This window comes from Bos grunniens, chromosome 2 (assembly GCF_055505025.1).
Source record: "Bos grunniens cultivar Pamir isolate PY7600 chromosome 2, Bosgru_T2T1.0, whole genome shotgun sequence".
NCBI lineage: Eukaryota > Metazoa > Chordata > Mammalia > Artiodactyla > Bovidae > Bos > Bos grunniens.
Window position 1 is genome coordinate 65,588,468 of NC_141166.1, and position 27,478 is coordinate 65,615,945.

The following is a 27,478-nucleotide window of genomic DNA, read 5'->3' on the forward strand; positions in this document are numbered from 1 at the left end:
TCTTTACCATCTGAGCCACCAGGGAAGCCCCTATCTTGAGTTTACCCAAGGGTATTTTCACTTAATGCTCCCAACCCCCTTCTCCCTGTCAGATGTTCGTCTGATTCCAGTACTGCCTAAGACACCTTGTCAAATCCCTTAACCTATCGCCCTCTTTGTGCTTGCTAAGATTCTGTGTGTGATCAGGCACATTTGTGTGTATGCTGCCTGTTATGCTTTTTTGGTAAGAATAGAAAGTCTTGAATCAGTGGAAATTAGAGTGACATGTCTTGTCAGCAAGATCTCTGGAGAAGCAGAAATGACTTAAGGATAATAATGAGGAAGTGATGGTCCCCTTCCAATCATTTTATGGTCATAAGAAAGCCCAGGTTCTTCACTGATGGTCCAGTGATTAAGACTCCATGCTTCCACTCCAGGGGGCACCAGTTCAGTCCCTGGTTGGAGAACTAGATCCCATATGCTGCATGTGGCCCAAGACACAGTCAAAGTCTAGGTGGAGCTTGTGCCAAGGACCAGGTATCCAGTCTGGTCACCTGGGTGGCCCTTCCTTTGAATTAGAGGGTACCAGGGTTTCCAAGATCCCTCCACGGCACCAGTGAAACAGAAGGGAAGGGGGTAGGGCAGCCTGAGAACATGACATAAACTGGTTAGAAGCAAATGGTTCCAAGATGGTGGACAAGTCCAACTTCCACTAGATTTTGAGCCTAGTATATGTTCACTGTAACACATTAGTTAAATGACTTACCCACAGGTGCCATGACAGTTCCAAAGCCAACCATTAAAGACCAAAAAGTGGATGATAATCTAATTCCTGGAAATCTCTTCTCCAAAGTAGTTGCAATAATCCTCCCACTCATTAGCCTGTGAAATTACTCAGTCCATTAAAGCTAATCACACATTTTGAGGCTGCTCTCACCTTCTGGGATGGCCCATACACTCTGTCTTTGGAATGTGTTTTTCTCTAAATAAATCCATTTCTAGAGGAAGAGATGTTTTGACAGAAGCAGAGGTCTGAGTAAGACCATTGCTGGCACTGAAGATGAAAGGGAGCCCTTAGCCAAGGAATGAGAGCAGTCTCTAGAAACTGGAAAAGAATTTCCAGGCTTCCAGTTCAAGATGGTGGAATAGAAGGATGTGTGCTCATCACCTGCGAGAGCACCAAAATCACAACTAGCTGTTGAACAACCAAGGACAGGAGAATGCTGGAACCCACCAAGAAAAGACACCCCAGGTCCAGGACAAAATAGAGGCTGCAGCAAGATGGTAGGAGGGGCACAATTATGATAAAATCAAATCCTACACCCACCAGGTGGATGACCCACAAACTGGAGAACAATAATACCAAAGAAGTTCTCCCACTGTTGTGAAGATTTTGAACCCCATGTCAGGCTTCCTGGTCTGGGGCACCAACATAGGGACTGGGAATCCAAGGGAATCTGACCTTGAATGCCAGAGGGATTTGAATATAGGACTTCCACAGGACTGGGAGAACACAAACAAAATCTTGCATGCACCAAGACCCAGAAGAAAGGAGCAGTGATCCTACAGGAGACTAAAGCAAAACTACATGCTAGTGTTGGAGGGTCTCCTGTGGAGGTGTGGGTCGGCAGAGGTTCACCACAGGGATGGGACCACTGGCAGCAGCAGTCTGGGAAGGTTCCCCCTTGGCATAAATCCTCTTGGAGTTTGCCATTAAGTCTACCTTAGGGCTCATAGAACCCAGGGCTGGGTCACCTCAGGCCAAAGAACTACCAGGGAGGGAGTGCAACCCCACTCATTAGCAGATAATTGGATTACAGCTTTACTGAGCAAATCCCTGCCCACCAGAGCAAGACCCAGTCACTCCCATCAGGAAGCTTACACAAACCTCTTAGCTTCTTCCATCAGAGGGCAGACAGAAGAAGCAAAAAGAACCATAGTCCCACAGAGGCTAGAACAAAAGCCACATTACAGAAAGTAAATCAGCATGAAAAAGAAAGTTCTGTCCCAGATGAAGGGACAAAGTAAACCCCCAGAAAAACAACCAAATGAAGTGGAGATAGGCCATGTTCTAGAAAAAGAAATCAGAATAATGATAGTGAAGATGATCCAGGATCTCAGGAAAACATGGAGAAGATACAAGAAATGTTTACCCAAGACCTAGAAGAACTAAAGAACAGAGATGAATAATACACTAGAAGGAATTGATAGCAGAGTGACTGGGGCAGAAGAGCAGATAAATGGCCCAGAGGACAGAATGATGGAAATCATTGCTGCGGAACAGAATATAGAAAAACGAATGAAAAGAAATGAAGACAGCCTAAGAGACCTCTCAGACAACAATAAACACACCAACATTTGCATTATAGGGGCCCTAGAAGGAAAATAAAGACAGAAAGAGCCTGAGAAAATATTTGAAGGGATAATAGCTGAAAACTTCCCTAACATGGGAAAAGAAATAGTCAACCACGTCCAGAAAGCACAGAGAGTCCCAGACAGGATAAACCCAAGGAGGAACACACCAAGACACATAGTAATAAAACTGGCAAAAATTAAAGACAAAGATAAAAGATTAAAAACAACAAAGGAAAAATGACAAATAACGTACAAGAGAACTTCCATCAGGCTATCAACTGATTTCTCAACAGAAACTCTACAAGCCAGAAGGGAATGGCATGATATATTTAAAGTGGTGAAAGGGAAGAATCTACAACCAAGAACACTCTACCCAGCAAGACTCTAGTTCAGATTTGATGGAGAAACCAAAAGCTTTCCAGACAAGTAAAAGTTAAGAGAATTCAGCACCACCAAACCAGCTTTACAACAAAGGCTAAAGGAACTCCTCTGGCAGGAAACACAAGAGAAGGAAAAGACCTACAGAAAGTAAACCCCAATTAAGAAAATGGTAATAGGATCATACATATTGATAATTACCTTAAATGTAAATGGATTAAATGCACCAACCAAAAGACATAGCCTGGCTAAGTGGATGAAAACACGTGCATGTATACACTTCCACTTACCACATTACTCTGCTTGACCCCCCAAATTGTAGGTAATTATTTTATATTGTTAAGTTAATCATGTTCCCATTATGGCTTGCAATTGTAATTATCTTTTATGTTTTTGTCTGGCTGTTGATTGTGAGAGCTTCCCTGGTGGCTCAGGTGGTAAAGAATGTGTCTGCAATGCAGGAGACCTGGGCTTGATCCCTGGGTTGGGGAAGATCTCCTGGAGGAGGTCGTGGCAACCCACTCCACTATTCTTGCCTGGAGAATCCCTGTGAACAGAGAAGGGAGTCTGGTGGGCTACAGTTCATGGGGTTGCAAAGAATTGGACACGACTGAGTGACTAAGCAGAGCACACTGATTGTGAAAATTGATAAAGGTCTTTTACTATTGTGATTATGTAACTATTAGTCACTTAATACCATTGTTTCATGATTGGTCAACAGAAAAATAGTAGAACCCTATATAAACTATCATTTAATAGAAAAACCTGTAATCACTTTTTAAAATTCAGATGCATATCAGAATTATCTTGGAATTAAAAAAAAAAAAAACAGAAAAAAAGAAAAAGCCCAGGTATTGCTTTTTCTCTCCAGAGCTCCAGATATGTTTCTAATGAGCAGCCAAGGACTGGACTATATGACACTTTTTTACTTTTATCTAGTTTCTTTCACTTTTTCTATTTCATATTCAGTGCTCCCATTTTGTTTAGTTTATGTTTTCTAGCTTCTCCATCTCTTTCTCTCTCTCTCTCTTTTTGATGTTCTTTCTCAAGACTTTATCAAGCATAGTATAAAAGCTTTTATATACATATATGTAAGTAGTATATATAATACATATTTTAGAAAGCTTATGAATTTTTGCCTGACTAAAAAATTATGTCATTTTGATTCCACTTGTTGGACAGTATGAATAGAATGCTGCTGCTGCTGCTGCTAAGTCAAATCAGTCATGTCTGACTCTGTGCGACCCCATAGATGGCAGCCCACCGGGCTCCCCCGTCCCTGGGATTCTCCAGGCAAGAACACTGGAATGGGTTGCCATTTCCTTCTCCAATGCATGAAAGTGAAAAGTGAAAGTGAAGTCGCTCAGTCGTGTCCGACTCTTAGCGATCCCATGGCCTGCTGCCTACCAGGTTCCTCTATCCATGGAAGTTTCCAGGCAAGAGTACTGAAGTGGGTCGCCAGTGCCTTCTCCAATAGAATGCTAGATTTCTAATTAAAAAAATAGATATGCAGCAAGCGACAAACATTTACTGTATAGCATGGGGAACTATAGTCAATACCTATAATGGAAAATAAGCAGAAAAATAATATATGTGTATCTGTATAACTGAATCACCTTGCTGTACACCTGAAACATTGTAAGTCAGTTATACTTCAATAAAGAATATATATTAAGAAAGAAGAAATTAATCCACTTCTTTCCTATAATTTTGTCTCTCACCAAATTCTTTCTGTGATGAGACATGAAGAACTTTCATCAAATCCTGAAACCAGGTGTGTGACCTTAGTTGGGAGACTGGGTTTTGACTGGGTTCGAGTCCTGGCCACGTGGGTTCAAGTCCCAACCTGAGTTGCATGGTTTCACCAGGTCTGAGCAGAGCAGCTTGGCAGTGCCCACTGCATTCCCAGGTGAGACAGTGAGAGGCTGACAATCCACTCAGCAGGAGGTGACTGTCTGGAGGGGCAGTGTTTCCCAGTGCGGGGTGGAAGGAGGGAGTTGGCAGGGGCAGAGGTGCGGGGGAATGAGAGGGTGGGCCCTTCAGGGGTGAAATCCAGAACAGCCTGGCGTGAGTGGTGGGAGAGCAGAGAAGCTACCTTCTTGCTTGGCTCTCTCTGCCTTTTCTCCACCTGTCCTACTTCTAGGCCTGGCCAGTGTCAGGGAAAGAGGACTAGTATAAAGAAAGCAAGGATGTGGCCCCCACTTGCCCCTCTGACCACTCTTGTCTGATGAGAAAGACTCAGGCACTTGTCTTATAACAGAACATTCCAAGGCAAGGGCACAGGTATCATTTAATGACTCAACCGGTTCAGTCAGCAAGTACCGCCCACCTCCAGACCATCTTACTCTAGGCTGCTTCCTCTGCCGGAAATGTACTTCCTCAAAATCCTCACATCTAAGACCTACCACCTCACCCCCTGCCGTGATCACCTAGTCTGAAACAGAGCTCCTTTGTCCTCTTTTCGCTTCCCCCTTCCCACCCCCTACCCCCCACACATGTCTCCTCTCCCTCCACTGTGTAAACTCCAAGAGGCCAAGGACTCTGCCGTGTTCACTATTGTATCCCTGGTGCCTAGGACAGAACCAGGCACATGTGTTGTTGTTTAGTTGCTAAATCTTGTCTCTTTGTGACCCTGTGGACTATAGCATGCCAGGCTCCTCTGTCCTCCACTATCTCCCAGAGTTTTCTCAAATTTGTGTCCATTGAGTCTGTGATGCTGTCTAACCATCTCATCCTCTGCCGCCCCCTTCTCCTTTTGCCTTCAATCTTTCCTAGCATCAAGGTCTTTTCCAATGAGTCAGTTCTTCACATCAGGTGGCCAAAGTACTGGAGCTTCAACTTTAGCAACAGGCACCTAGTAGGAGCTCAATAAATATTGAATATATGGATGAGTTAACTGTATACCTATTGTGTTTCCACTGTCCTGGCTAATCAGAGACAAAGAAGAAAAAGACAAAGTTCCTGTTGGGGTAAGATGCTTGGGTTTTAGGGTCAAAATCTGCCTCCCCTTCATTTCTGCTTCCTCCCCAGCCTCCCCAGTTCAGGCCCACATCCTCCTCCTGTCTGTTCCCTCATATCCTGGTCCATACCATCCTCTTATGTCTCCAGCTCTAGGCTCCAACACTTCTAATGTGGATGATGTTTAACAGCCTCCAGCTGGACCTCCCTGCCTCCACTCTCGACCTCCCTGCCTCCCCTCTCAACCTCCTCTGTCCCTACATGCAGCTTCCCATTCCCTCCTTCCCAAGGCCCATGAGGCTGCTGGCTGCTCTACCCTCGGAGCCTCATGCTCCTGGCTGGCTCCAGGTGCATGTGCCCACTGGCACCCTGAGTGGGGAGCTCTGTCCAGTCTTAGGCTTCCTATGTTCATGGTCCCCTGGTGTAACAGGCCTTCCCTGGTGACAGCTGGACAGGCTGTCACCTCTTCAAGGACTTCCTTTGACTTCACCAGCCAGAGTAGCAGATTCCCCACTATTGCCTCTGGGTCTTCCTGGGTATCTGCCCCACCTCATCTTGTAGACCCTGTGCCCCAGCTCCTCAAAGGAGAAAACCCCAGGGCAGGGGCCTACTAAATGTCAAAGTGGAGCCGCCTGCCCCATCTAAGCTTCCTTGGGGTCAGGGGTCATTCCACACTCTGTGCCAGGCAGTTGGCTGGACTCTACACACCCACTGCTCCCGTCCACTCCCATGACCCTCGCAACACCAAGAAGGACCAACCCCCAACACTTGAGCCTGTTACTTTTGTATTTTTTTCTTTTCTTTTGTATATATTATCTCTCTCTTAAAAAAAATTTTTTTTTATTGAAGTACTGTTGATTTACAATGCTGTAGACCTTCATATTCTCTTGATCATTAGCTAAACTTCCCTACTTGTCTGTTTCCCTCTCTAAAACACAACACACAACTTTAGCACTAGGTCTCTCTCTCACCCCTGCATGCCCATTGCAAGAGCAGGGACTGGTCCATACAGCTTGCTATTTGATGAAGCAGCCTCAGATGCACTGTGGGCAAATCACTTCTCTTCTGTGAGCCTCAGCTTTCTGTCAAATGGGAAAACACATCCTTCTTGGTGTTGTGAGGGTCGTGGGAGTGGACGGGAGCAGTGGGTGTGTAGAGTCCAGCCAACTGCCTGGCACAGAGTGTGGAATGACCCCTGACCCCAAGGAAGCTTAGATGGGACAGGCGGCTCCACTTTGACATTTAGTAGGCCCCTGCCCTGGGGTTTTCTCCTTTGAGGAGCTGGGGCACAGGGTCTACAAGATGAGGTGGGGCAGATACCCAGGGAGACCCAGAGGCAATACTGGGGAGTCTGTTAGGAGTTGCCTAGTTCACTGGGCAGTGTCAAAGCTGATGACTACCTCTGCCTGCTTTAAGCCTGGATGTCGGGTCCCTCCAACTCTCACCTGCCTTAAGGGTCAGCCCCCTTGCCTGACCCCTGCCCTCCCCATCATCTCCCCACGACTCTGCCCTCACTCACCGGGTCTTCCTCTTCTCCTAGCCCCCTCCTCATCCCCTCCATGCCAGACCTCCCCTGCACTTTGCCTTCTCTTCCTCAAGCTCCAGCCCCACATTCTGACCTCCTCCAGGGTGCCTGATTGCAACACAGACTTTGTTTACTGCATTCTAGTGGCCCAGGGGCTTCTCTGCCTGCCCTGGGGTTTTACTCTATAGCACGTCCCCCATGGCCAGGAGGGCAGCAGGTGTGAGAGGCCCAGGGCATCAGTGATGGTGACGGGAGGTGGGCGAGGGGACAGAACTGACCAGTGGAAGGGATGAATGAATGAAGCAGGAACCAGACATCTTACCTGAGCATCCCTGTATATCAGAACCACCTCTCTGCCATGTTGTCCGAAGGTGAAAGGGAGTGATGTAGGTGGGCTTGGAGGGTGGTCTTTCTGTAGGGTCTCCCCTTTCTAAATTCAAGTCTGCCCTTAAAAATGGGTACCCCTTCAGGGCACCAGTACCTGCATATTTCCAGGCAGAGTGAGAGAGACTTCTAGCACCTTCTGTCTCTCTTTTTTTTTTTTGGCTATACCGCAGGGCCTGGGGGATCTGAAGTTCCCAGACCAGGGATTGAACCCGTTTCCCTGAAGTGGAAGCATAGAGTCTTAACCACAGGACCACCAGAGAAGTCCCTCTAGCATCTTCTTTGCAGGCTTGGACCTTGGGCTTCTCAGCACACACGCTGAGACACGAGTCTCTAGGGGATGGTCTCCACTAACCAGACACACTAGACGTATCCAGGTGCTTATAGAGAGCAGACTGCTGGCCCGTCCCTTCCCAAAATGCACTGGTGCTCTTTCCTAATTAGTGTACCTCACCTGTCACATCAAAGTGTCCAAAAAGCAAAATTAGATGCCAGGAATTGATCATGAGCACGAATGGTGACAAAAGAATTCAAAAGGTTTGGACAGGGCTTCACCTAAATCCTGGGGAACCCCAGGCAATATCCTACCACCCACTTTATAAGATTTGATGTTTACAAGGAAGGTAGACTTCCCTTCCCTCAGAAGGTCCAGAGGAGTGGTAAAGGAGAGAGGTATGGTCTCCCTGGGGGAGTAGAGGGATGGAGTGGGAGGTAGCTTCCAGACTTTGAGCCAGCATGGTCTGGGAGTCTGGCCACTTACCACCTCAGTCTGTAGACATGTTAAAAGCAAAAAAAGTTGTCAGTTCAAAACTTGGGAGGTTTGGGGGACTTCCCCGGTGGACCAGGGGTTAAGAGTCTTCCTGCTAATGAAGGGCACACAGGTTCAGTCCCTGGTCTGGGAAGATCCTACATGCCTTGGAACAACTAAGCCGGTGCCTCACAACTACTGAGCCGAGCTGTAGAGCCCGAGCTCAGAAACAAGAGAAGCCACCACCAGTGAGAAGCACCGCAACTAGAGACTAGCTCCTGCTTGCCACAACTAGAGAAAGCCCATGTGTGCGTAACAAGGAAGACCCAGTGCAGCCATAAATAAATAAAAAAAAAAAAGGGCGGGGGGGAGGTTTGGAACATCCCTAAAGATCAGGGACTTCCCTGATGGTTTGGACTCCTTGCTCCCACTGCAGGGGGCACGGTTTCAGTCCCTGGCTGGTGAACTAAGATCCTATATGCTGTGCAGTGCAGCCAAAAAGAAAAGATGATTTGGACCCCCAAAGGTCCTTTTACTGTGTGAACAGTGGCCACTTTGGATGACTGCCCTTTGGATGGATGGCCTTCCCAGGAGGTGCTAGTGGTAAAGAACTCGCTTGCCAATGCAGGAAACATAAGAGATGCAGGTTTGGTTTCTGGGTCAGGAAGATGCCCTGGAGGAGGGCATGGCAACCCACTCCAGTATTCTTGCCTGGAAAATCCCATGGACAGAGGAGCCTGGCAGGTTACAGTCCATGGGATTGCAAAGGAGTTGGGCACAACTTATCAAATGAGCATGCAAACGCCTTTGGATGGACTGTTCTTTCTGGGGCCCCCAATCTTACCATCAGCTCTGTTCACTCCACCATGTTGCCTGCCTGGCCCTTGTAGGATTTAAGTTGATAATCCCAGCCCTGTGTTGTCCTGGTAAATAACCCAGCCACACCTTTAGGATCTGTTTCCACCACTTCTTCCCTGACAGGCCCCAGATTTTGTTCTCTGTAACTGCTTGCTTGAGACCCAGCCATCTCCTTGTTCAGATCTGAGACCTTCTGCTGCAGTTTCACCCCCATGGCAGTGATTGCCCCCTTCCTAGTTCAGGCTCCTGAGAGAGAATCTCCTTAGTCCAGAAAAGTGAGGTTGCTTGATGTAAAGGAAGCAGATGGCCTGAGTAGGTCATTCTGGGGCTAGGGGTCCAACCTTGTCCAAAAGAGCTGTAACCAAGAGCTGGGGGCAGGGCATCCTCCTGAGCAGCAGAGGCTCTGGGCAAGAAAGCAATGAGGCAAGGGCTGTACACTCAACAGAGAACCCCTCCCTGGAATAATGGTATCCCCCCATCCTGGGCCCCTCCCCTGAAGTGTGCCGAGGGTACGCTGTCCAGCCAGGCCTCTCAGACGCTCCTCTTTGCCAGCCTCCAAGCTGACTATCTCCTTTCCACCTGGTATCAACTCGTGCATGGTGAGGGGACCCTTCCTTCTCTCTTCAAGCTTTGTTCTGGGTGATATTTCGTCTCTGACCTCATGAACTGATCGTTTATTTACATTTCAAGAATCTAAATGCAGCATTTTCCAACTCTGATATATTTCCTGGCTATTCATGTGATTCTCAAACTTCTCCTGTAAATGATCCACCCTCATCTTTTCGTTTTGTTGAACTGAGATTCAGAGCCTAGCCCATCATTCTTAGACCATAACACTTGAACATCCAGATCCTTCAGGAGTTTCCTTTTTTCATTTCCCCAATGGGACTGCCTTTATGTGTTTGATTTATATCCTTAACCATTGTGTATCCTTGTGTGTGTGTGTGTGTGTGTATGTGTGTCATTTTTGCTTTCCTAAGTGGCATTATGCCATAAATCTTGTTCTGTTTCCCACTGTTCTCACCCAAAGGCATGATGAGAGGCCATCCTTATTGATAATATGTAAAAATTGGACTCAATGTTTTATACATAATAGGTTGGGTCCCAGTAGTAGCTGGTGAGATCAATTCTGCCAGGGCATAATCACCATATACAGGAAATGAATACAATATATAAGACAATATCAGAGTGCCTCAAACATCATCAGGGTAAATATTGTTTCATGGGAACTTCCCAGGTGGTTCAGTTGTAAAGAATCTACCTACTATTGTGGGAGCCACAGGAGACCCAGGTTCAATCCCTGGGTGCGGAAGATCCCCTGGAGGAGGGCACGGCAACCCACTGTAGTATTCTTGCCTGGGAAATCTCATGGACAGAGGAGCCTGGCATGGTATGGTCCATGGGATCACAGAGTCAGACACGACTTAGTGACTGAGCACATACACATTATTCATGAATTTTTTTCCAAAAATAGTTTGATTAGACTTCCCTGATGGTCCAATGGTTAAGAATCCGCCTGCCAATGCAGGGGGCATGAGTTCAATTCTTAGTCCAGGAAGACTTCACAAGCCACCGGGCAACTAAGCCCAAGCACAACAACTACTGAAGCCCGCTGCTGCCTAGAGCCAGTGCTCTGAAGCCAGAGAAGCCACCGAGACAAGAAGCCCTCACACCGCAACTGAAGAGTCACTCCTGCTTGCTGCAACTAGAGAAGGCCTGAATGCAGCATTAAAGACCCAGTGCAGCCAAAAATAATAAAGTGTTAAAAAATACTAATAAAAAATAGATCGACAGATGTAGGTTGCATTGTAAAAAGTATTCTTTACTGAGGGTCCCAGTAAGAAAACTAAACAGTCAAGTTCATTGCTGCTTATTGCTTTCGATTGCTGTTACTCATCCACTGCATTTTATCTGTTCACCTTAGTGATGAACAATAGGTCACTCCAGAACCCTCACCCTACCACCAACCACACTGGTGAATATCTTAATCCATGTCCGTCATGTGAGCCTTTATGTCTTGGATGCCTCCAAGCACAGCACCGAACAGGCTGAGCCAGCGTTCACAAAATAGAAAGGCTCAGAGGCCAAATTAGATGCCTGGATCACACAGACTAATAAGTCAATCAGCACCCAGCGAGAAGGCCAGGTGGGTGGGAGAGATGCAGTGGGTTCACATGCAGACCTAGGATGCCATACAAGAGGCTGGGAGGTATGTACCACCTGAATCTTGGTATGTGGTCCTCACCTGTCTTTTCCTTCTTACTCTCTCTGATATTAGCCTTTTCCAACGAAGGTGAATTATTAGCACAACAGTTGAGGTTTGAGCCAGGGTCCCAGCAGACAGAAGGTGACTGAGGGCAAACACTCACACTTTGAGAGTCAAAGGACAAAGGATGAGTAGGTCTGGCTACAGGTGTAACTCAACATTTAGTCTGATCAACAGCCCTGGGCTTTCTGCAGCAGAGGACCCTTAGGGCAGAATGGTTGTCACCGAATAAGAGCTGTATCCAGATCATGACTATTATGTGCCTAATGTTTTACAGTCTGTGCCTCATGAAAACTGAGTGGGGCAGGGGTACTGAGCATCTTCTGGGCCCTCCATCCCTTTTCATCTATATTCAGTGCGTTCTCTGGATCTGTCTCATATGTCTTATCTACCTATACTTCACAAACCTTCTGAGTTTCACCCTTCCCATTTGCCTGACGGAACTGAATGTTCTCCAGCAACCTGGCCAATGCACATTACCTGCTCCCTAGATGCCAGGTCAGGGGCACATGTACACACTTAGATTTCTTACACATGCCCGTGGCTGCATAGAATGACCCCTCTGGACATGAGCACCCAAAGCAGCAGAGTTTTCATTTCCCAACATCCTTGCCAAATGTGATTTTCTCCTCCTCCTGACATTTGCTATTTTGATGGGTATAAAATATTGTGATGGGTACGTAACTTCATAATCTCACTGCTTGGTATCCTGGGTGCTCTTTTTAAAGGGTTTCACAAATCTATCTCAGATATTTCCTAGAGACTTTGCAGAATGCCAAGCCACTGAGATGGTGAGCAGGGAACCAGAAAATGCCTCTCTCTGGGGAAAGTATCAGTGGGGATCGGACAGAGTGGGAGAACTGTGGGATCTGGGACTCTCAGCCTACCCACCCCATTGCCCCAGGCAGTCTGGCCCGGCTAAGCAGTGCTAGAGACAAGGGAAGACACCTTCTGTCACTCTTCCCTCCCTTGCCACTCACCCCAGGTTGCCACCCACAGAACTGGTCCCAGCTGGGAAGACATGGGGCTTCCCAAGTCTTGTCTACTTGGGCAGGATGCCACAAAATCCAAGCCAATCACTACACCTCCCTCTGCTGGCCTCTGTCTCGTATTGTTACTGAAAGGAATTCGTGGGTCTGGTTGCTCACCACTCAAAAGGCAATAAACAGGTCAGGTTGGTGGAAAGGAAAGTTTGTTTTATTTCAGAGCAACAGCCCTGGGCAAGGGTGGCAGACATCTGTCCAAAGGCCCGCTCTCTGCCCCTGACAAACAGGCTTTACAGACAGAGTTGCCGGGGCGGGGGTTGGGGGGTGGGGGGCGTGTTACAGGCAGGAACAGCACAGTCATCTTTAACAGTCATCTTCAAATTGGTCGTCAGCGGTCTGACCAGCATCATCTTGATTGTTTTAGGTACAGTTAATCTGCAGTTCCGGGGTGCACTTGTTCCCATTTCTTCGTGGTCCATTCTAAGAATTGTGGCAGCTCATGTCCTGGGTACAGTCTGGTCATCATGTAGCTAATTCCTCCATCTGGTGTTTTGGTATTTATAAGACGGGTCACAGGATACGGCTCAGAATATTATCTACAGCCCTTGAGAAAGAACTAAAGGTCCTTGACTATGTCTAATGACTACATTATTATTATTTAGTCTCCTTTGACTGTTTTCCTTTGTGTCCGCATTTCTCACGTCTCTGATTAAACTTATCCTTTGACTGAAGTTTTCCACAGGCAAAGGCGGGCAGAGGACTTGGGGTGGGGTGGGGGGGCCTACGGTCCTGCTCCGTCTCAGCACTGCAGGCAAAGAATCCACTTGTAAGTCCCCCAAAGCCTGGCACCCCATTGCCTCCTTTCAACACACACCTCTGCTGATGCCGCCCAGTTCTCCTGGACAAGGTACGGCTGTGGGTGTTGTGGGTGGAGTCTTGTCCTCTCCACCGTGAAGTCTTGTCATCTTGTCCATGTCACTCCATCCCACTGAAGCCAGGATCTCAGAATCTGGCTGTGACAATAGGTACACGGTCCGGGGCAGCAACAGTGATGGCCTGATGGGTGGACACATAACCCAGACAGGCCAGTCCCGGGCTTCATATAGGTACCCTGTGCTAGTCCCTGAGAGGGTAACAGGCAGGAAGGCCAGGGGTCTCCAAAGGGAGGAAATAGCCTGCAAGTGTCAGACATTTTTGTCTCTCTTAAGCGGCAGGAGGAAACAAAGTAGAGATATTTTTTCCTTCTCTATACAAATTTAAAAGGAGGTTTCTCTTAAAATACTGTGTTGCCTTAATGACACCTGGTTTCACCTGAAGTTAACTATTCTCAAACCTAGAGACAACCAATGCCTTTCTCTTATGGAAATGCTTGTCTTAAGCTATGCTAATGTACTATGCATTTACCCCAAACTCTGTCTTCAAGTCAGTTCCTCTTGGCTCAGAACCTACTTGACAAACCAGTATGTTATACTCAGATATTGTTCCCCTAATCTATGTAAACAAAACTATTTGTATGGTGGTCTGCCCTTCTTCAAGATTCAAGTTAATCATTTTATGGCCCAGGATGAACCATTTGGTGTCAAGATTATCCTAAAATGCATCTTATGGGTGAGGGGCCTGGTGCCATTCTGAGTTTTAAGACATTCCTTTTTTTCATTAACAGACTGCTAGTGACTGGAAAATCCCATGGACAGAGGAGCGTGGTGGGCTGCAGTCCATGGGGTCACAAAGAGTTGGACACGACTGAGCGACTTCACTTTCACTTTTCACTTTCATGCATTGGAGAAGGAAATGGCAACCCACTCCAGTGTTCTTGCCTGGAGAATCCCAGGGATGGAGGAGCCTGGTGGGCTGCTGTCTATGGGGTCACACAGAGTTGGACACTACTGAAGAGACTTAGCAGCAGCAGTGACTGGAGAAGGCAATGGCACCCCACTCCAGTACTCTTGCCTGGAAAATCCCATGGACGGAGGAGCGTGGTGGGCTGCAGTCCATGGGGTCGCAAAGAGTTGGACACAACTGAGCGACTTCACAGCAGCAGCAGCAGCAGCAGTGACTGGAAAATCCCATGGATGGAGGAGCCTGGTGGGCTGCAGTCCGTGGGGTCGCTAAGAGTCGGACACGACTGAGCGACTTCACTTTCCCTTTTCACTTTCATGCATTGGAGAAGGAAATGGCAACCCACTCCAGTATTCTTGCCTGGAGAATCCCAGGGATGGGAGCCCGTTGGGCTGCCGTCTATGGGGTCGCACAGAGTCGGACACGACTGAATCGACTTCGCAGCAGCAGCAGCAGCAGCAGCAGTGACTGGAAAATCTCATGGATGGAGGAGCCTGGTGGGCTGCAGTCCATGGGGTCGCTAAGAGTCGGACACGACTGAGCGACTTCACTTTCACTTTTCACTTTTCTGCATTGGAGAAGGAAATGGCAACCCACTCCAGTGTTCTTGCCTGGAGAACCCTAGGGACGGGGGAGCCTGGTGGGCTGCCGTCTATGGGGTCGCACAGAGTTGGACACGACTGAAGTGACTTAGCAGCAGCACCAGCAATGACTATATAACATCCAGCTGAAGACTAGCAGGGGGGTACTCTTTCTGCCCCCTTCTGATGCCTATGTCAGAAGCTTTCTCTATCTCCTTTATACTTTAATAACTTTATTACACAAAAGTTCTGAGCGATCAAGCCTTGTCTCTGGCCCCGGATTAAATTCTTCTCCTCTGGGGGCCAAGAATCCCGGCGTCTTTGCGTGATTCAACAACAACCTTTCATCCCCTTGCTCTGGGTCTCTCAGGCGGGTCATCAGCTTGGGCTGCGTGTGGCCTCAGCCCTCCTCCTGGCATAAGGTAACCCATCCACAGCAGGAGGGAAGCAGGCCAATGTCTATTTTCCATAGCAGAGCATCACAGCTTTTGGATCCAGTCTGAGTGGGCTGCCCAGTTCCTTTCTTGAGAGCAGGGTTTGCTGTGGGAGTTAAAACAACTGGAGGAAAAGATCCCCAAGGAGGAAGCTGGGGGCTCCCTAGAGGGGTGGTCACTTTCCATCCTATTTTTTGGCTATTCAAGATGTATTATATATGAACATATATTTTTTGGCTGGCAGGATCTTAGTTCCCTGACCAGGGATTGAACTTGGCCCCTCGACAGTGAAAGAGACAAATCCTAACCACTGGACAGCCAGGGAATTCCCAAGATGTATCATATTTAAAATCTATGATTATTATTTTGTTTCCAGATATTTTATAGCTGGTATGAATGCAGATTACTTTCTTATACGTAATAATACAATTGAATAGAGAGGGTCATGAGCATAATGTTCTTCCTTATTTCTTTGTATTTTGAGAGAAATTGTGAAATGAGAGAAAAACACAGTTTGAGCCCCTTCCTGGCAAGCTCCAAGGCATGACAGCTGTGTCCCAGTGCTTCAGACAGTTATCGCTTTCTTGGAGTCATCTCTGGCTCTCAGTTTCCAAATTGAGACAAGTCCAGAGTTTTCCACTTTTATCTTCTGCTTCAGTTATTTGTGATTATGATCAAGACTGCATTGTAGTTAATCACGGAGGATTTTATTCCAATCAGAGTTGCAGTACTATGTATCTTAATAGGCTGACCATCCAGCAAAGAATGTGATGGTGGAAATGGGCATCTATTTTCTAGGGAGAGAATAGGTTTTACTTTCCAGTGGCCTAAAAGACTGATGTTTATATCTTTCCTTTTCTCTTTTCTTTTCGCTTCTCTTCTTTTCACAGCTATTTGTAAGCCCTCCCCAGACAGCCATTTTGCTTTTTTGGATTTCTTTTCCATGGGGATGGTCTTGATCCCTGTCTCCTGTACAATGTCATTAACCTCAGTCCATAGTTCATCAGGCACTCTATCAGATCTAGCCCCTTAAATCTATTTCTCACTTCCACTGTATAGTCATAAGGGATTTGATTTAGGTCATACCTGAATGGTCTAGTGGTTTTCCCTACTTTCTTCAATTTAAGTCTGAATTTGGTAATAAGGAGTTCATGATCTGAGCCACAGTCAGCTCCTGGTCTTGTTTTTGTTGACTGTATAGAGCTTCTCCATCTTTGGCTGCAAAGAATACAATCAATCTGATTTCGGGGTTGACCATCTGGTGATGTCCATGTGTAGAGTCTTCTCTTGTGTTGTTGGAAGAGGGTGTTTGCTTTGACCAGTGCATTTTCTTGGCAAAACTCTATTAGTCTTTGCCCTGCTTCATTCCATATTCCAAGGCCAAATTTTCCTGTAACTTTGACATTGTACAGGAGACAGGGATCAAGACCATCCCCATGGAAAAGAAATGCAAAAAAGCAAAATGGCTGACTGGGGAGGCCTTACAAATAGCTGTGAAAAGAAGAGAAGTGAAAAGCAGAGGAGAAAAGGAAAGATATAAGCATCTGAATGCAGAGTTCCAAAGAATAGCAAGAAGAGATAAGAAAGCCTTCCTTGGAGATCAATGCAAAGAAACAGAGGAAAACAACAGAATGGGAAAGACTAGAGATCTCTTCAAGAAAATGAGAGATACCAAGGGGATATTTCATGCAAAGATGGGCTCAATAAAGGACAGAAATGGTATGGACCTAACAGAAGCAGAAGATATTAAGAAGAGGTGGCAAGAATACACAGAAGAACTGTACAAAAAAGATCTTCAGGACCCAGATAATCATGATGGTGTGATCACTCATCTAGAGCCAGACATCCTGGAATGTGAAGTCAAGTGGGCCTTAGAAAGCATCACTACGAACAAAGCTAGTGGAGGTGATGGAATTCCAGTGGAGCTATTTCAAATTCTGAAAGATGATGCTGTGAAAGTGGTGCACTCAATGTGCCAGCAGATTTGGAAAACTCAGTAGTGGCCACAGGACTGGAAAAGGTCAGTTTTCATTCCAATCCCAAAGAAAGGCAATGCCAAAGAATGCTCAAACTACCACACAATTGCACTCATCTCACATGCTAGTAAAGTAATGCTCAAAATTCTCCAAGTCAGGCTTCAGCAATATGTGAACCGTGAACTTCCAGATGTTCAAGCTGGTTTTAGAAAAGGCAGAGGAATCAGAGATCAAATTGCCAACATCCACTGGATCATGGAAAAAGCAAGAGAGTTCCAGAAAAACATCTATTTCTACTTTATTGACTATGCCAAAGCCTTTGACTGTGTGGATCACAAAAAACTGTGGAAAATTCTGAAACAGATGGGAATACCAGACCACCTGACCTACCTCTTGAGAAATTTGAATGCAGGTCAGGAAGCAACAGTTAGAACTGGACATGGAACAACAGACTGGTTCCAGATAGGAAAAGGAGTACATCAAGGCTGTATATTGTCACCCTGCTTATTTAACTTATATGCAGAGTACATCATGAGAAACGCTGGGCTGGAAGAAACACAAGCTGGAATCAAGATTGCCGGGAGAAATCTCAATAACCTCAGATATGCAGATGCCACCACCCTTAGGGCAGAAAGTGAAGAGGAACTAAAAAGCCTCTTGATGAAAGTGAAAGTGGAGAGTGAAAAAGTGGGCTTAAAGCTCAACATTCAGAAAACGAAGATCATGGCATCCGGTCCCACCACTTCATGGGAAATAGATGGGGAAACAGTGGAAACAGTGTCAGACTTTATTTTTCTGAGCTCCAAAATCACTACAGGTGGTGACTGCAGCCATGAAATTAAAAGACGCTTACTCCTTGGAAGGAAAGTTATGTCCAACCTAGATAGCATATTCAAAAGCAGAGACGTTACTTTGCCAACAAAGGTCCGTCTAGTCATGGCTATGGTTTTTCCTGTGGTCATGTATGGATGTGAGAGTTGGACTGTGAAGAAGGCTGAGCGCCGAAAAATTGATCTTTTGAATTGTGGTGTTGGAGAAGACTCTTGAGAGTCCCTTGGATTACAAGGAGATCCAACCAGTGCATTCTGAAGGAGATCAGCCCTGGGACTTCTTTGGAATGAATGATGCTAAAGCTGAAACTCCAGTACTTTGGCCACCTCATGAGAAGAGTTGACTCATTGGAAAAGACTCTGATGCTGGGAGGGATTGGGGGCAGGAGGAGAAGGGGACGACAGAGGATGAGATGGCTGGATGGCATCACTGACTCGATGGACTTGAGTCTGAGTGAACTCCGGGAGTTTGTGATGGACAGGGAGGCCTGGCGTGCTGTGATTCATGGGGTCGCAAAGAGTCGGACACAATTGAGCGACTGAACTGAACTGAAAAGACTGATGACTCTCTTGTTCTTCAGGCGGTGGCTCCAAAGAATGAGGCATGTTCCAGGCAGGTAAGCAGGCATGGCCGGAGCAAGGCATCACCAGCTTCATCAGCAGAGAGGCTGAGGCACTAGTACATTGAACGTCTTTGCATCCCGGCCAGGAGGGGGCGCAGGCACATGTCCTCCGACTATTGACCCCGAGCGTCCTGCTTGGCCCTCAGTGGCCGGCAGGTGGCGCCAGAACCTTCTTGGTCTCTGCACGGGCGCATGCGCACCTCTCCGGCGTCCTTGGCAACGGAGCGGCTTTTTCCCTCAGGAAGACCGAGGGCCAGCCATGGTGGCTCTGGGGCAGTGCCTGGGGTGGTGGCGTCCGAGGCGGCAAAGCGCTTCCGGCTACGCCGCTCGTCTGAGGAGGTGATCATGTGAAGGGGCTGGTTGTGCAGCGGGAGCCGGTGCGAGAGCTGGGACGGAGGTCTTGCTGCCGAGATGTCTGTCATGGGCAGGGTGGTTTGTGCGGGATGGCAACCCACTCCAGTATTCTTGCCTGGAGAATCCCAGGGACGAGGGAGCCTGGTGGGCCGCCGTCTCTGGGGTCGCACAGAGTCGGACACGACCGAAGCGACTTAGCAGCAGCAGCACAGATGTGTCGTCGTGGAGGGAGATGTGGTGCTGGGGACCCCGCAGCCTGGGGAGAGGGATGAGCGGGACTAGGGACCGGCCTGGGGAGACGCAGGATCCCTGGGCAGAAGGGAGAGTTTACAGTTATCCCCGTTCTTCCGTTACTGTTTGTTCACTTGCCCTCAAAATGTTATAAAAAATATCTGTTTTCCTTAGTGACTGAGAGTGTTTGCCTCCTCTTGTCCATAGGGCACTGAACTATTCAGTCACTGGTGCAAAGATGTTTACTAAATTCCTGGTATGTGCGGACAATACGGATAGAATGGAATAGTAGTTGAAAAAATACTGAAAAAGTAAAGAGGAAGTGTGTTACATTATTTTAATATTTTAAGTATGCAAAACCCAGAATTTTCTATAACTTTAATTTCCTGACTTTAAAGGAATGCAAATTATCTAAAATATACTTAATATACTTCTTAACCTCATTTCCAGATTAAGATGCTTGGGAAAGGAGCTTATTGAAAAATAAGATTATAGACATTCTAATTTACCATTCAAATAGAGATATACAAAATTAATCTAAATGCCTTCAGATATTGAAGTTATTAGGAGAAAGTTTATAATTTACAAAAGTATTTAAAAAAATACTAGCCATGCTTGACAGTTTCTTTTAACACAGTGACCATCTTAGATATGTATAAATATTAGATCACTGAAACATCTTTTGCAGGATTACAATGCAACTAGACATGTTAAAATAATAATATCCAGGTCACTACCAAGTTTTTATAAGAATATAGTGAAAATACTGCAAATCACTTTTAGAAGATCCAAAGACAGTTGTGATTAAAAAAAAAAATACTAGCCTTGCCTATTAAGACAATTTAAGATGAAATATAGTAAAACTCAAAACTTTAGCATATTTAAGAGCCGAGACAATGGCTGCTTTTTGTAAATTAGACACTTTTGTTGCAAATTAGAAACTTTTGTAAATTATAAACTTTCTCCTAATAACTTAAATATCTGAAAGCATTTAGGTTAATTTTGTATATCTCTATTCAAATGGAAAATTAGAATGTCTATAATTTTATTTTTTAATAAGCTCCTTTCCCAAAAGAATTGGTATTTTTATATGTAGTTCTTCATTCCCCATTTCTTTCCTTTTCCTTTTTTTATTTTTTATATCAGAAAATGTATGTCTGTTTCTTGTTAAACCTTTTCATTCTTCTAACGTATTTCAGGAGGTACATTCTCTTCCTGTAAACAAGGAGAGAGCCCTTCTAATAAGCATGCATTATATATATGATCAGGAATTTTCCAAGGAGCACTTAACAGTTTCCACTTGGCTTACAGTATCATCTTGTCTTGAATCCTGCACAAATATTTGTACAATAATGTCCTTTTACCAATGTGCTTCTGATTTCACCATGGTATATTTCCTAATATGACTTTATTTTATCTTATTTTTTCATATCATTTTATTTTTTTTTATTGGAGTATAGTTGCCGTACACTGCTGTGTCAGTTTCTGCTGCAACCCACTCCAGTATTCTTGCCTGGAGAATCCCAGGGACAGAGGAGCCTGGTGGGCTGCCATCTATGGGGTCGCACAGAGTCGGGCACGACTGAAGCAGCTTAGCAGTAGCATCGCCCTATATACTCCTGTTTTTGAATTTCCTTCCTATCTAGGTTACTACAGGGCACCAAGTAGAGTTCCCTGTGCTATGCACTAGGTTCTTCTTCTTAGTTATCTATTTTATACATAGTAGCATATATCTAGGGCTTCCTGGGTGGTACTAGTGGTAAAGAATTGCCTGCAGTGCAGACACAAGAGATGTGGGTTCGATACCTGGGTCGGGAAGGTCCCCTGGAGGAGGGCATGGCAACCCACTCCAGTATTCTTGCCTGGAGAATCCCATGGACAGAGGAGCATGATGGGCTACAGTCCATAGGGTTGCAGAGAATCAGACATTACTGAAGCAACTTCTCACGCATGCGGTGTATATATGTCAATCCCAATCTCACAATTCATCCCACCCCATTTACCCCCTTAGTGTCCATATATTTCTTCTCTACATCTGTGTCTCTATTTCTACTTTGCAAATAAGATCATATATACCATTTATCTAGATTTCAAATAATGATTTTATTTAAAATATTAATCTAATAATACAGTATTTTTTACTTTGTTTTGTATCATATACTAATATATGCTTTAAGAGGATACATATTAATATTTACTAAATGTAGTTAATTTGCATGAGATGGTAGCTGATTGCATTTCATCTTGATACCCATTGGGCATTCTTATTAGTGTTTAAAGTACTTTTTAGAACAGATACGAAAATATCTCCCATCAGGAAGCTTCCATTAGCCTCTTATCCTTATCTGTCAGAGGACAGACAGAATGAAAATCACAGTCACAGAAAACTAATCAACCTGATCACATGGATCACAGCCATGTCTAACTCAATGAAACTATGAGCCATGACATGTAGGCCCACTCAAGACGGACAGGTCATGGTGGAGAGGTCTGACAGAATGTGGTCCACTGGAGAAAGGAATGGCAAACCACTTTATTATTCTTGCCTTGAGAACCCCATGAACAGTATGAAAAGGCAAAAAGATAGGACACTGAAAGATGAATGCCCCAGGTCAATAGGTGCCCAATATGCTACTGGAGATCAGTGGAGAAATAACTCCAGAAAGAATGAAGGGATGGAGCCAAAGCAAAAACAACTCCCGGTTGTGGATGGGACTGGTGATGGAAGCAAGGTCCGATGCTGTAAAGAGCAGTATTGCATAGGAACCTGGAATGTTAGGTCCATGAATCAAGGCAAATTGGAAGTGGTCAAACAGGATATGGCAAGAGTGAACATTGACATTCTAGGAATCAGTGAACTAAAATGGACTGGAATGGGTGAATTTAACTCAGATGACCATTATATCTACTACTGTGGTCAAGAATCCCTCAGAAGAAATGGAGTAGCCATCATGGTCAACAAAAGAGTCCATAATGCAGTACAATTTCAAAAACGACACAATGATCTTTGTTCGTTTCCAAGGCAAACCATTCAATATCACAGTAATCCAAGTCTATGGCCTGACCAGTAATGCTGAAAAAATTGAAGTTGAATGGTTCTATGAAGACCTACAAGACCTTCCAGAACTAACACCCCCAAAAGATGTCCTTTTCATTATAGGGGACTGGAATGCAAAAGTAGGAAGTCAGAAACACCTGGAGTAACACGCAAATTTGGCCTTGGAGTACAGAATGAAGCAGGGCAAAGGCTAATAGAGTGCTGCCAACAGAACACACTGGTCATAGCAAACACCCTCTTCCAACAACACAAGAGAAGACTCTACACATGGACATCACCAGATAGTCAACACTGAAATCAGATTGATTATATTCTTTGCAGCCAAAGATGGAGAAGCTCTATACAGTCAGCAAAAACAAGACCGGGAGCTGACTGTGGCTCAGATCATGAACTCCTTATTGCCTAATTCAGACTTAACTTGAAGAAAGTGGGGAAAACCACTAGACCATTCAGGTATGACCTAAATCAAATCCCTTATGACTATACAGTGGAAGTAAGAAATAGATTTAAGGGCCTAGATCTGATAGACAGAGTGTCTGATGAACTATGGATGGAGGTTTTTGACATTATACAGGAGACAGGGATCAAGACCATCCCAAAGAAAAAGAAATGCAAAAAAGCAAAATGGCTCTCTGAGGAGGCCTTACAAATGGCTGTGAAAAGAAGAGAAGTGAAAAGCAAAGGGGAAAAGGAAAGATACCCATTTGAATGCAGAGTTCCAAAGAATAGCAAGGAGAGATAAGAAAGCCTTCCTCAGTGATCAATGCAAAGAAATAGAGGAAAACAATAGAATGGGAAAGACTAGAGATCTCTTCAAGAAAATTAGTGATACCAAAGGAACATTTCATGCAAAGATGGGCTCAATAAAGGACAGAAATTGTATGGACCTAACAGAAGCAGAAGATATTAAGAAGAGGTGGCAAGAATACACAGAAGAACTGTATAAAAAAGATCTTCACGACCCAGATAATCACAATGGTGTGATCACTCACACTCACCTAGAGCTGGATATCCTGAATGTGAAGTCAGTGGGCCTTAGAAAGCATCACTACGAACAAAGCTAGTGGAAGTGATGGAATTCCAGTTGAGCTATTTCAAATCCTAAAAGATGATGCTGTGAAACTGCTGCACTCAATATGTCAACAAATTTGGAAAACTCAGCAGTGGCCACAGGACTGGAAAAGGTCAGTTTTCATTCCAATCCCAAAGAAAGGCAATGCCAAAGAATGCTCAAACTACCACATAATTGCACTCATTAAAGTAATGCTCACAATTCTCCAAGCCAGGCTTCAGCAGTTTGTGAACTGTGAACTTCCAGATGTTCAAGCTGGTTTTAGAAAAGGCAGAGGAACCAGAGATCAAATTGCCAACATCTGCTGGATCATGGAAAAAGCAAGAGAGTTCCAGAAAAACATCTATTTCTGCTTTATTGACTATGCCAAAGCCTTCGACTGTGTGGATCACAAAAAACTGTGGAAAATTCTGAAGGAGATGGGAATACCAGACCACCTGACCTGCCTCTTGAGAAACCTGTATGCAGATCAGGAAGCAACAGTTAGAACTGGACATGGAACAACAGACTGGTTCCAAATAGGAAAAGGAGTACATCAAGGCTGTATATTGTCACCCTGCTTATTTAACTTATATGCAGAGTTCATCATGAGAAACGCTGTACTGGAGGAAGCACAACTGGAATCAAGATTGCTGGGAGAAATCTCAATAACCTCAGATATGCAGATGACGCCACCCTTATGACAGAAAGTTAAGAAGAACTAAAGAGTCTCTTGATGAAAATGAAAGAAGAGAGTGAAAAAGTTGGCTTAAAGCTCAACTTTCAGAAAACTAAGATCATGGCATCTGGTCCCATCACTTCATGGCAAAAAGATGGGAAACAGTGGAAACAGTGGCTGACTTTATTTTGGGGGGCTCCAAAATTGCTGCAGATGGTGATTGCAGCCATGAAATTAAAAGATGCTTACTCCTTTGAAGGAAAATTATGGCCAACCTAGACAGCATATTAAAAAGCAGAGACATTACTTTGTCAACAAAGGTCCATCTAATCAAGGCTGTGGTTTTTCCAGTAGTCATGTATGGATGTGAGAGTTGGACTATAAGGAAAGCTGAGCACTGAAGAATTGATGCTTTTGAACTATGGTATTGGATAAGAGTCTTGAGAGTCCCTTGGACTGCAAGGGGATCCAACCAGTCCATCCTAAAGGAGATCAGTCCTGGGTGTTCATTGGAAGGACTGATGTTGAAGCTGAAACTCAATACTTTGGCCACCTGATGCGAAGAGCTGACTCATTTGAAAAAACCCTATGCTGGGAAAGATTGAAGGCAGGAGGGGAAGGGGACAATAGAGGATGAGATGGTTGGATGGCATCACTGACTCAATAGATTTGGGTTTAGGTTGACTCTAGGAGTTGGTGATGGAGAGGGAGGCCTGTCCTGCTGTGGTTCATGGAGTCACAAAGAGTCAGACATGACCTAGTGACTGAACTGAACTGATATTCGTCAGGTATATTTGTCTAGTCAAATACCAACAGGCAAATTTGGCCTTGGAGTACAAAATGAAGCAGGGCAAAGGCTAACAGAGTTTTGCCGAGAGAATGCACTGGCCATAGCAAACACCTTCTTCCAACAACACAAGAGAAGATTTTACGCATGGACATCACCAGTTGGTCAATCCCGAAATCAGATTGATTATATTCTTTGCAGCCAAAGATGGAAAAGCTCTATACAGTCAGCAAAAATAAGAATGGGAGCTGACTGTGGCTCAGATCATTAATTCTTTATTGCAAAATTCAGACTTAAATTGAGGAAACTAGGGAAAACCTCTAAACCATTCAGGTATGACCTAAATCAAATCCCTTATGATTATACAGTGGAAGTGACAAATAGATTCAAGGGATTAGATCTTATAGACAGAGTGCTTGAAGAACTAGGGCGGAGGTTTGTGACATTGTACAGGAGGCAGTGATCAAGACCATCCCCAAGAAAAAGAAATGCAAAAAGGTAAAATGGATGTCTGAAGAGGCCTTACAAATAACTGAGAAAAGTAGAGAAGCTAGAGGCAAAGGAGAAAAGGAAAGATATATCCATCTGAATGCAGAGCTCCAAAGAATAGCAAGGAAAGATAAGAAAGCCTTCCTCAGCGATCAATGCAAAGAAATAGAGGAAAACAATAGAATGGGAAAGACTAGAGATCGCTTCAAGAAAATTAGTGATACCAAAGGAACATTTCATGCAAAAATAAGCTCAATAAAGGACAGAAATAGTATGGACCTAACAGAAGCATAAGAGATGGCAAAAATACACAGAAGAACTATACAAAAAAGATCTTTATGACCCAGATAACCATGATGGTGTGAATAGTCACCCAGAGCCAGACATCCTGGAATGTGAAGTCAAGTGAACTTTAGAAAGCATCTTCGTACTCTCTTAATGGTATTTCCCATTGTGGTTTTAAATGAAATTCTAGGTAATGAACAGTTTTCCTTCGTCTCAAATGAAAACTTGCTGGTGGGCCCGATAGTTTGATACTTTCCTCTCACATAATAAAGTGTACTTAGATGAAGTGAAATAAGCCTTACAGAAAGGATACACAGGTATGATTTCACTCACATAAGTTGTAGAACAGGCAAAACTAATTTATGGTAGAAAAAAAATGAGAGTGATGTTTGCCTCTGGGAGCATGATGACAGACAGTGACCGGAGAGGAACGTGAAGGAACTTTCTGGATCAATGATAGTGTTCTATATTTTTGTTGCAGGAAGGGGGACCCCTTCCTGGGCCCTAGACTGAGCTCTTGTCTAACACTCAGAAATGGATTGTCTAACAAGAAACACAGTGCTGACAAAGCAAGAGACTATTGTGAAGGGGCACCCCAGTGGAGAGCAGGAGGGTAAATGAACCCAGGAGACATGTCTACCATGTGGCTTGCAGTCTCTGGTTTTAGGTGATGTACTGTCCAGATTCTCTCTGATCAATCATTCTGGCTCAAGGTCCTTCCTGTGGTATACACATTGCTTAGCCAAGATGGATTCCAGCAAGGAGGATTGTGGGAGATTGGTAGGGCTTTTGGCATCTCTGGTTGACCTTTCCCGAACTCCTGTGGTTGGTGGTGGCTTGTTAGTTCCATGTTCCTTACCAGGACCTCCTGATGTAAAAGTAACTGGTGCAGATGATTACTATGGTGCCTGGCCCAGGGTGAGTGGTTTCAGTCAGTGTTTCCCCTAAGATAGGGATCTGGGTTGTACAGGTACATGTACTTGTTGAAACTTACAGTTGGTATATTTAAGATTTTGCATTTTATTATAAATAAATTTTATTCCAAAGAAATAATAAAACTGTAAGCAAATGTTGAACTGTACTTAATAATATTCCATAACATCTTACAGAAACACCAGAATGAACTTTTTGGCCAATCCAATATATACTCTGAAATATTCAGTGAGAAGCATATGAATGCCTGCAACTTACGTTGAACGGCATCCAAAAATCATTCAGGTTGCTGGATAGAGTAGTGGAAGGAGAGCTAGCTCTGTGATAAAATGGCTAGAGTAAAATGCTGTGGAAAAAATCTAGGTAGGGAGTACTCGAGAGCTCACTGTAAAAAACAGTATTTTCACCTTATGTTTTCAGTTTCATTAAAAATGGGCAGAAATAAGTTGAAAGTCCTTGAAAAGTCCTTTAAAGTTCGGCGAGGCTAAAAGAAGGCTAGCTTCTCTTGCTCTGCTGTGCTGTGCTTAGTCGCATAGGACTGTTTGCAACCCCATGGACTGTAACTCGCCAGGCTCCTTGATCCAGGGGATTCTCCAGGCAAGAATACTGGAGTGGGTTGCCATGCCCTCCTCCAGGGGACCTTCCCAACCCAGGAATTGAACCCAAGTCTCCTGCGTTGCAGGTGATTCTTTACTGTCTGAGTCACTAGGGAAGCCCAAGAATACTAGAGTGGGTAGCCTATCCCTTCTCCAGAGGATCTTCCTGACCCAGGAATCAAACTGGGGTCTCCTGTATTGCAGGCGGATTCTTTACCAGCTGAACCACCAGAGACGCCCCTCTTGCTCTGCAGCCACCTGTTTCTGCAGATCCTTTCTCAATCTGTGTCTTCCT

General features: G+C 45.0%; 1 protein-coding gene across 3 annotated transcripts in view; it reads left to right on the top strand.

Annotated features, from left to right (window-relative positions):
* Positions 1-18,883: 18,883 nt before the first annotated feature.
* C2H2orf76 (chromosome 2 C2orf76 homolog) overlaps positions 18,884-27,478 on the top strand; it is a 105,350-nt gene continuing 96,755 nt past the window's right edge. Inside the window, exon 1 of one of the 3 annotated variants that reach the window (XM_086349791.1) lies at positions 18,884-19,059. In XM_086349791.1, the coding sequence (XP_086205917.1) occupies positions 18,913-19,059 (147 nt within the window). In that variant the 5' untranslated portion in view covers positions 18,884-18,912. The remainder of the gene's footprint in view (positions 19,060-27,478) is intronic. The other 2 variants (XM_086349837.1, XM_086349894.1) reach the window with 2 other exon arrangements.